This window comes from Eubalaena glacialis, chromosome 11 (genome assembly GCF_028564815.1).
Source record: "Eubalaena glacialis isolate mEubGla1 chromosome 11, mEubGla1.1.hap2.+ XY, whole genome shotgun sequence".
NCBI lineage: Eukaryota > Metazoa > Chordata > Mammalia > Artiodactyla > Balaenidae > Eubalaena > Eubalaena glacialis.
The window spans coordinates 109,788,733-109,799,732 of record NC_083726.1 but is presented as its reverse complement, the minus strand read 5'-3'; the positions used below and the strand labels follow the sequence as shown (position 1 = coordinate 109,799,732).

General features: G+C 40.9%; 1 protein-coding gene across 2 annotated transcripts; it reads right to left on the bottom strand.

The window, feature by feature from the left end:
- Positions 1–3,314: 3,314 nt before the first annotated feature.
- On the bottom strand, positions 3,315–7,936 carry NANOG (Nanog homeobox). 2 transcript variants are annotated; one of them, XM_061205104.1, is made up of 4 exons: positions 7,786–7,936; positions 5,070–5,338; positions 3,878–3,964; positions 3,315–3,731 (listed from the first exon to the last, which is right to left on the bottom strand). In XM_061205104.1, exons 1-4 carry the CDS (start codon positions 7,934–7,936, stop codon positions 3,315–3,317), a joined length of 924 nt encoding a protein of 307 aa, XP_061061087.1. The 2 variants fall into 2 exon arrangements, with proteins under 2 accessions (XP_061061087.1, XP_061061088.1); XM_061205105.1 differs by having other exon boundaries at positions 3,315–3,690; positions 3,882–3,964.
- Positions 7,937–11,000: the final 3,064 nt, after the last annotated feature.

The window sequence follows — 11,000 nt, the reverse complement described above, 5'->3', positions numbered from 1 at the left end:
CAGCCAAAAATAAATATATATTAAAAAATTAAAAAATAAAAACTTTCTTTGGTTCCTTGGTGGTTGTGGATTTTACTATCCTGCCGCCTTAGGTTTTTTACCTTCAATACCTATTGGGGATAAGAAACAACAGATGAGAGACTTCCCTGACAGTCCAGTGGTTTAAGACTTTGCCTTCCAATCAATGCAGGGGGTGCGGGTTCAGTCCCTGGTCAGGGAGCTAAGGATCCCACATGCCTCGGGGCCAAAACGCCAAAACATAAAACAGAAGCAATATTGTAACAAATTCAATAAGGACTTTAAAAATGGTCCACGTTAAAGAAAAATCTTTTTTTTTTTCTTTTTTTTAAATTTATTTATTTATGGCTGTGTTGGGTCTTCGTTACTGTGCGAGGGCTTTCTCTAGTTGTGGCAAGCGGGGGGCCACTCTTGATCGCGGTGCGCGGGCCTCTCACTATCGCGGCCTCTCTTGTTGCGGAGCACAGGCTCCAGACAATTGTGGCTCACGGGCCCAGTTGCTCCGCGGCATGTGGGATCTTCCCAGACCAGGGCTCGAACCCGTGTCCCCTGCATTGGCAGGCAGACTCTCAACCACTGTGCCACCAGGGAAGCCCTAAAGAAAAATCTTAAAAAAAAAAAAAAAAAAAAGAAATAGGTGAATGGCATTTCTGTAAATGGCTAATTTCCAAAAGCAAATAAAATGATGAACATCAGAAATCCATCTCTCTGCTTTCTTTTCCATTTTTTTTCCTTTTTCTGCCTTCTCTTACTTGCTTCCTTTCTTCTCCAGTATCCAGCACAATGCTTTAAACATAACAGGTGCTCCTGTTCTTTCTGCCACTCTAATAAAATCTTCCTGAATTAGCTGTTCCTTGCCTATTCCCAGTGTCTTATAGCTGCACTTAATCCAAAGCAAAGACAAGCCTGTAAAAAATTGGAACATGGCACAGCTCAGAATTGGGGAGCTTACTACTTTGCCGTTTCCTGGGTACTATCTAACTTTATAGTAGCTATTATCCCCAAAGTTTCCAGGCTCTGGTTCACCATTTAGTTATTTCCTCAAATTTGTTGTCAATTCATCTTGTGAAGTAGTTTAGAGCCAAGAATTCTGGAAATATTAAAGTGACATATTATCTTAAAAAAAAAAAATTCTACTTTAATCTCTTCCAAGAATTTTTCCTTCACTCATGCATCTAAAATGTGAGAAAAGCCAGGTGGTAGCAACAGTGATATCCTGATTTTTTTTTAAGAAGTCACACTCAAATCTGCTTGATTACAAGACTAAAAAGTGCTGACAGTGATTTCATGTAGCACAATCAATGCTTTCCGTTTCCATTCTCTGTTCAGTTAACACGATGCTTGGCAAAAATATCTGCCAGTTAAAAAGAATACTGTGTTGAACTTAGGTCTTGGCAGAAATTAATTATCCCTGACTTCCTCTTTAGTCAAATGTCTAAACTCATCGGGTCTGATAGTATTATAGAGCAACATTGGGAAAACTGGGGGGAACCACGAGGGAAATGACGAAGAAAACCGCTCTGGTTATTCTCAGCATCTCTGCTGCTTCAGCAAGTTGGAGGTTTCCATGGAGCAAGGCAGAGTGAGGAATTAATGGGCTCCCAATCCGATCAACTTGGGGCAAGCCAGGATGGGAAAAGGACAGTAAAAAAAGGGTTAGTATCAGGCATAGCTCCTTCTAAGGTGAGAACACAGTTTACCTGAAAAAAAGTAAAATTCTATTCCAAATCAGCCTTAGAATTTACTTACATATTGGTCTATGATCCAATTTTTTAAAAAAAATGTTAAACATTAATAGAGTCATACATTAAAACAGTGCATTAAGTTGTGCTTTGGGGGGACTTCCCTGGCGGTCCAGTGGTAAAGACTCAGTGCTTCCACTGCAGGGGGCGCGGGTACAAACCCTGGTCAGGGAACTAAGATCCCACATGCCGCACAGCGCGGCCCCCCACCAAAAAAAACAAGAACACAAAACAAAACAAAACAAAAAACCTGTGCTTTGTAGCTGGTCTACACATTTAAACAGTGTCCTAAAAAAATAAAAGCTGTCATTTAAAAAGAAGCTTATTTCGGGACTTCCCTGGCGGTCCAGTGGGTAAGACACAGCGCTTCCACTGCAGGGGGCCCGGGGTTCGATCCCTGGTTGGGGAACTAGATCTCTTGCAAGCATGCCACAACTAAGGAGCCCACCTGCTGCAACGAAGATCCCACGTTCCGCAACTAAGACCTGGCGCAGCCAAAAAAAAAAAAAAAAAAAGCAAGCCTATTTCAACATAGCTTTTTCTGGCAGAAGAGCAGTCACAGAACCTTTCATATGTGAGTTACAGGGGGAGATTCTAATTCGTCCACCTTTCCCCCTCCTCCCTCAGCGCCCTCTACCTTCCATTATTTGCCTCGCCCCTGGCTGCGCTTTATTTAGCCTCTTTACAAACCTAAGAACTCTTGTTTATCACTTCTTTGCTCCCGATCTTCCAGACGTGGCACTCTTCTTTAACTGCAAACAACCACAAATTTTACTGTTTCAACATTACACACACGAGGAGGAAATAAGTTTGTTCAGGTTTAATTAGTCATCTAGTATTGTATATTTGGTTACCTTTCCTTTACTCACTTCTAAGATAGTAGTCTCCCAGATGGCTAGAAGATTAACTTCTTCCCCCCATATCAAAAAATATTCCCATGTTTAGTCAGATTTTTACTCATTGAATCACTGGGTGAAATCAGGGGAGAGACAACTAAATGTAAAATGGGTAATTTTTTTATTTATTGGTACTTATAAACGAACCAGCCAACTGGTAGTATTATGATGTGGACAAATCAAAACATCTTTCTACAAATACTAGCGTGGTGGAAAAAATTAGGGGTTGTAGTAAAATAGCAAAAAGGGGTAGAGGAAATCAGTGAAGCACATTGTAGCTTAACCCTTCACCTTAACAACTGAGGCTCTTAACAAGTAAAGCCTCCCCATCCCAGAAAATATGAATAATCCTTCATCACACATCTTTGTACTTTTGCTCCCTATTCTTGAGGTTAGGTTCTAGATCCTAAAGATATCCAAAAAATAGTATTATAACCTAGTTATCTATAGCCGCCAGTCATCTTTTATCATGTTGTCCGTAGAAGCCAATGCTTCTGAAACCTCTTTGATTAGACACCAATCATACACCCCCAAATTGACACAAAAGGCAGAATGAAAAGCAGCTTATCAAGGCAGAGAGATACGTAATTGTAAAAGAAAACTTCTAGGGAAGTAATACAGTCACGGCTCAAATTGAGATTGAATAATACAGCCATCGTTACAAATCTTCAGGCTGTATGTTCAGAGAGTAATTTGGGAATAAATCCATGATTTGCTGTTGGGAGTTGAAATACTTAGCAGTTTGCTGTATTATGTTATAGCTTTCCCCGGCAGTTTCCAAGGTGGCCTCCAAATCACTGACAGGAGAATTTTGCTGGAACTGGATCTGGGGCTGCAGGAATTCCTCAACATAGTTGTTGAATTGATTGTTCCAAGTCTGGTTATTCCAGGCTTGGGGGCACCAGGTCTGATTGTTCCAAGGGTGGTTGCTCCAGGACTGACTGTTCCAGCTCTGGTTGCTCCAAGTTGGGTTATTCCAGGTCTGGTTACCCCACATGGGCAGGTTTCCGGAAGAGTTCGCCAGGCATCCTTGGTGGTAGGAATAGAAGCCCGGGTATTCTGTAGTTGCTGGGCCCTTTTGAAAGAGAAGGATGGATTAACTGAAAAGGTACAAGGAAAATCAGAATTGTCTGAAGTAGGGATTGCATGCTTCAGCAATGGATACAAATCTATCTAAAAAGTCCTTGTTAGGAAAGAGCAGAAAAATAAGTTTCCTGTTACCTGAGTCACAGTGTTGCTATTCCTCGGCCAGTTGTTTTTCTGCCACCTCTTACATTTCATTCTCTGGTTCTGGAACCAGGTCTTAACCTGCAGGGAAAAGGTAACAGGAAAACAGAAAATACTAGTAATGCAGGATGTACTGGGATCAAAGAATATTAAGTTTTTGTTTGTTTGTTTGCTTTTTCCGATAGCTACAACTATCTCAAACTCGGAACAAAATTTTAACTTCTAGAGTCCTTTCTTAAACCCTTCAATCTCTGGGTGAATTTCGAGCCCCTCAAGTCAGTGGGCTACTTTATGTTTAATAAACCTAACCAGATAGAACAGAACACACCACAAGTCTGCTACTAACTAGGAAGTTCACATTTAAATGTCTACCCATGCCATTAGTCACAGTTAAAGGAAATTTGTTTGCAGTAAAAAGCCCACCTCCATATAAGCACATTTACATTTAATGTGATAATGGTATTTTAATTCAGGAATTATGAAACATACCACAAGGACAGCTATTTAGAAAATATCAAATTATATTGCAGCACAGAATAAACTAAACTTTGCAGATGGTTTGTAGTTAGAAAATGAGATCAGAGAGGTAGAAGAATATATATATATATGTATATATAAAATAAGATCATGGAATAGGATTTCCAAGTATGGCGCCAGTAGCTGAATAAAATGGCCAATAAATATATGAAAAATGATTAACAGATAAAAACAAAACATACAATTTTAATTTTAATGAGAACAAGTGTTGGCTAGGGACTCTCCTAACTCGGAAGATAGGGGGGGTATATTCCTTTTTTAAAGGAAAACTGGAAACATTTTCACAATTTTGGTTTGTGCAACAAGGGAAGTGGTTAAATAAATTATGACACATTGGGGGAGGGGGTGGGGGAGGGAAGGACTGGGAGTTTGGGATTAGCAGATGTAAACTGTTTCATGTAGGATGGATAAACAAGGTCCTACTGTATAGCACAGGGAACTATACTCAATATCCTGTGATAAACCGTAATGGAAAAGAATATAAAGAAAAGAATGTCCAAAAAAATTGACACACTGCCACAAAACACATTACAAAAAGTTCCATTTTCATATTAAAAGTTAACTTGCTTGTAGGGGTGCATAAACAGAGTACATAGAAATTAACCTTGTTTCTTATTTCTTGTTGTATCAAACAAGAAAACAACCATACCTGTTTGTAGCTAAGGTTCAGGATGTTGGAAAGCTCTTGCATTTGCTGGAGGCTGAGGTATTTCTGCCTCTGAAATCTGTCATTGAGCACACACAGCTGCGTCTGAGAGAACACGGTTCTGGTCTTCTGTTTCTTGATCAGGACCTTCTCTTCCTTCTTCTCTGTGCTCTTGTCTGCAGCCGTGGCCAGTAGTTTTACTCTGGGGCTTGTGGAAGAATCAGGACTGTCCTGAATAAGCAGATCCATGGAGAAGGAAGGAAGAGGAGAGACTGTTGGGAACAAAATGACACTTTTCTCTAAAACTTCAAATATTGAAAGTTTATTGTTTTCAAAGCACTATTAAAGTCCTCAGAGCTAGATAATAAGTAATAACTTTATTTTTAAGCAATCCTGAACACTTTGCTAACCTTTGTGCAAATGCCATTTTGCATGTCATGGAGATGGCTAATATCATGTATTGCTGGGAAGCGGAGGGGGGCTCAAACCTCTTCTTTCTGCCAATCAAAGCTCAGGAGCCCACACCCTGACTGTTCTCAAAGGTCAGAATCATCATTTGACTCCCACCTTTGTGTCCTTCCATAACTTCCTTTATGTACCTTAATCATCACCCACTTAATTTTTTTTTTTGGTGGAGCCACGTGGCTTGGGGGAAATCTCAGTTCCCTGACCAGGGATTGAACCTGGGCCACGGCAGTGAAAGCGATGAATCCTAACCACTAGACCACCAGGGAACTCCCACGTACTTAATTTTGAAACAGATGATCCAGGTTCTGGGGACCCTATAAAATCAAGTTTGCTGCCCGGTCTTAATACCAGGACTATCAGGAAATGTGAATTCCGATAAAGCTCCTGTTTCAACCCAGACTTTGTGATTTCATCTCCAAAATTATTCCTCCCTCATGGTTTTTTTGTTTGTTTTGGCAGTTGGGCTAAGCTAATCATAGGTTTTTTGGGGTTTTTTTTGACTGAAGTATAGTTGCTGTACAATATTATATAAATACAGGTGTACAATATAGTGATTTACAATTTTTCAGGGTTATACTTCATTTATAGTTATTATAAAATACTTGTCATATTCCCTGTGTTGTACAGTATAGCTCATGGAGTTTCTTTCACTGATTAAAATGAGGTAACAGAAATAAAAAATTTAAAAACCAAATGAGGTAACATATAAAAAATTGTCTAGGGGCTTCCCTGGTGGCGCAGTGGTTGAGAATCTGCCTGCCAATGCAGGGGACACGGGTTCGAGCCCTGGTCTGGGACGATCCCACATGCCGCGGAGCAACTGGGCCCGTGAGCCACAACTACTGAGCCTGTGCGTCTGGAGCTTGTCAAGCTCCGCAACAAGAGAGGCCGCGACAGTGAGAGGCCCGCGCACCGCGATGAAGAGTGGCCCCCACTTGCCACAACTAGAGAAAGCCCTCGCACAGAAACGAAGACCCAACACAGCCAAAAATAAATAAATAAATAATTTAAAAAAAATTGTCTAGCACAGGGCCTGGCATATATTATTGACTTTGTAACTAAAAATTTATTTCCTGTATTACTCAGATTTATTTGCACAGAGGTATTCCCAGTGCTTAACTCCAATTCTACCCTAAGTCGTGGAATAAATGGAGAGGCTTTAAAAGGCAAAAAAATTCACAATTTCACAAGTAGATCTAAGAAGGAAAGTCCTCAACTAATGACTAGAAGTGGAGCATGTCTTAAAAATTATCTATGCAAACTTGCACTTGGCTTGCTAGGAGGACATGTCCATTGCTCATTCCCGAGCTGTTTGCCCCACAAACCAGCGCTGTAGCTGTATTTTCAACATTTGAAATTATAAAAGGACATTAACACAAAATTTGGAAAAACAGGGTAACATTAAAATCCAACACTCAAATATAAGTTATTTTGTTTACTTATTCCTTTCTCCACAACTTACTTCTATGGTTGTAATCATAAATGTAAACAGATTTTAAGCTATTTTATGCCATAAATGTTAAAAATAGCATCCCTGGGTAAAGGTTGGTCTACCTTTTTATTTCTAACAACTACTGCCAAATTGATTTCCAAAAAAGTTTGTGCCGGCTTTGCAATATCCCGGGCACCTCTCACACCCAAAATTACCAATTAGAAGCCTAAATATTAAGAGTATAGAATTCAAAGCCAAACTGGATTTCAAATCTGAGCTCTCGCCACTTTGACTGTCAGCATATTAAACCCTTTTGGAATCATCCACCATAAAATGGGGTGAACACTTCCTCGGTATTTAGGAGACCTGAGCATAGCAGGTGCTTACAAACTCAGCTGCCCAATAATGTCCACACATCCAGAGGTTAGGGGAAGAGCCAACCGCTACTGTAGTAGAAAGGTAAAACATTTCCAAAAGGTGCGTTTCATATATGTTAAGATTTACACAACAGTTTATCACATCACATTTGCGTTTCCACAGTGCCTACACACGTAAGCTCTCAAATACACCGTATACAGCTGAATGGCTGAGTCCCGTGTCCCGCGTCTCTCCGTCCACAGCTCTTATCGCCCGGAACATTGGGGAAAGGGCATGACCCCATCAAGTTACAGTTGAAAAAGAGGTGTCGAGAGGATTAATAGATAATGACACCTCCTTATATTGATGGGCTCAAGAGGAAAACAGATAACCCTTACCCTCTTTCCTTCTTTCCCTTTCCCTGAAGGAACTTAGCCTCTCAAGGATTCAGTATTTTCTTACCAGTCTCCATGTCGTGGGTCTCAGCAGATGACATTTGCAAGGACACATAATTTTCTTCAGGCCCATAAATCTCAGGCATTGGTGAAGATTCCCTAGAATTGGATGCTTCGGGGCCACGCAGGCTTTGGGGACAAGCTGGGTCCACACTCATGTTGTTGAATTGAAGGAGAGGGAGAAAACCAAAGAGCTAGCTAGATGGTAGGAAAAGTCCAGGCTTAAGAATCTAGGTAGAGGAGCTTAGAGAAAGGTGAAGATCTACAGGTGTAAAAGTATTAAAAAGATGGGATGAAGGGAAGTCACCTGTGTGATAACAGAAGCCTACCTGCCCAATGTAGGAAAATGGCAAAAAAAATCTGTGGAGGCTCTAGACTTATAAGTAAGGCTCCACCATACTTCGACCCGCCCCTCCTGGCAGCCCCACGCCCACACACACCCTTGCGAATTCCGAGTTAATCCTGTCTGCCAGCCTCACCAAGGCCATTGTAATGCAAAAGAGAGCTGCTGAGTAGCCTAGACTGGGTGGGGAACTGGAAAACTGGGACCACGGAACCTGGAAACAAAATAAACCCAGCAATGAAGTACTTCTAGGTTCACCCTGTTTCCACCTTTTAAAATCAAAGATGCACCTCCAGTTCCTGGGGCCCAGCTAAGGTGGTTGAAATTCCCACTAGGACAATTAATTCCCTTGACTTGAGACCCCTTAGGGTCTCAAAATCAGGCTCGTTATGGCAGAAATTTCAACAAGCTCCATTTTCCTCTTTGGTTCACTCTAAGGTCACAATAAAACACATACTGAATGTTAAGGCATCGGTTGATGTTAAAAAATAGTACTTGTTTTCAACTCCCACCTAAGTTCTTTCTTGTTTTTTTAGCTTTCAGAAAAGCAAGTCTTTTCAGCAGGACAAAAGCCAGAGGAAAGGACCTGCGGACCTAGGACCTTGGGTGCCGGGTTAGTCATTATACATAAACCATTACTATGGAGGATTTTAAATTCGTTTTTATACACATATTACTGAATAGAATCTTGGCTCAGCCACTTTAATAAGTCTCAGTTTCCTCATCTATAAATAGGGGCAAAAGTACCTTCTCTGTGTTGTAAGAATCAAGGAAAGTAAAGTGCTAAATACTCATAACATTTGACACGTCAGTGATCTACAAACACGACTGTTAATAGAAATTCTTTCAGGATCCTATATCCGTGACCTCTAAATTTGAAATTACCTTTTTGTTGTGATTTTTATTTTAATCTAGAGAACATGAAATCTAACATTGTGTGATAGAATGAAAGCACCACCTTCTTATTTTACCTGGGACATTACTGGACTCCTAGATATAAAATAATAAAATTTATTGACCTGTAAATGAACCCAATTGAAAACAGGGAGAAAAAGAACGTTCTCTAGGCAGGTGATATTTCTGTAATGGACTTGCCAGAGCAAATGTGATAGGTTCATTTTAGAACCAGTGTTTGCCCTCCTGTCTATTCCTCCTTCCCAAGCAATCATCTTCTGTTTTTTTTTTCCCCTCTGGCTCTTTCTTTAATTAGCTTTTCCTTCTCTGGCCTGGCAATCCTGTCAGGCCCTTCAACCCCACTCCATCCTCATTCTCGTCTTCTTCTTTTTTTTTTTCGGTTTGTTTTCCAAAGGAACAGTTTTTAATATTGGGTTCCAGCACTAACATATTTATGGACAAAAGTATAACAATCTACCGTTTTCAATTTTCCTCCCCATTCCCAAATTCAACATTCAGGAATTCTAAGATTTTTTTTCTTCTTTCCCAATCTCCTATCCCCAAAAGTAAACCCTTAGCAAATTCCAATGATATATTTTCCTAAGATACAGTTCTTGACTAATCCTCCCATGCCCTCTGCTGCTCTGGTCTCCACCTGCGGGCTTTGCTCCCATGTAAGCTGATTTTTGCTCACAATTCAAAGATGCCACCTTGCAAGCTCAGGAGTATTGCCAGGTCCACACAAGGGGATGAAATTCTATGTAATCTTTTCTTTGTCTTCTCAGACCATCATTCTGGAGGGGAAAAAGAGTTTGGAAGAGGGGAGTCAAGGAGAGGGTGGGTGGAATACATTGTGCTTCAGGCAGATAGCCTCTGTCTCATTAGAAATAGAATATGATTTTTTTAAAAAAGGGAATGTGAGGGACTTCCCTGGAGGTCCAGTGGTTAAGACTCCGTGCTTCCACTGCAGGGGACACGGGTTCCATCCCCGGTCCGGGAACTAAGATCCCTCACGCCGCGCTGCGTGGCCAAAAAAGAAAAAAATAAAAAAGGAATGTGAGAATGTGAGGTGGTGGGTGTTAACTAAACTGATTGTGGTGATGATTTTGCAGCACATATATATATATATCAAATGATTACGTTGTACACCTTGAACTAATACAACACTGTATGTCAATTACATCTCAATAAAATGGGGAAAATAAATTTAAAAGGGGGGAAACTAGATTTCCTGGCTCTCAATCAGCACTGTTTGGTAAACGGGGGCAGTCAAGGACACCAAATACTTTGGTTTGCCTGCAGCTCTCTAAACTGCAGGTATGGGAAGTTTTGTTCTTTGCTGATGGGAGTCTTTGCATGAAAGCCTGAGACGAATTCACCCCATCCCCCCACCTGGGCCCCATTGTATCTAAGGTAAGAGCCTCCGGAGAGAAAGACCAAAGGGCAGGGGGCTGGTGGCTGGAAGGCAGGCTTACTGCATTCTTTGTCCAGGAAGGCAATTTGAATAAGGCTGAGAATGCCTCGGAAGCTGTCAGAGACCCCGGGTTTGTTGGGGTGCGCTGGGTGGGTGGAGGAGGGCTGTGTTATAGGGGGCTCGGGTCCAGAGCCTCAACTGCAAAAAGTGATTCAGTGAAGTCCGGATTGTAACTTTTATTGTTCTAAGAGCAGCATCTGAGAAGAAGGAAAAAAAAAAGCTGAATATGAGAAAGGAGAAACATTTTACAGTTATGATTTACTCTTTATTTATGGATAAGAAATGCACTTTGGGCCACACAGTCTTTTAAGAGAGCGGGCCCTGCTAACTCTGCATTTGTTAAGGATAACGGGGAGGTAGCAATCATCACCAGTATCAACACAGACTTTCACCGCCCCTCAGTCCTCAGGCATGGGGTATACATCAAACATGTGGAATTATAAAATTTATTATTGATTTATTACTGCTGGAATTATTGAATTTATTTTTGATGGATCATTGCTTTTACTCT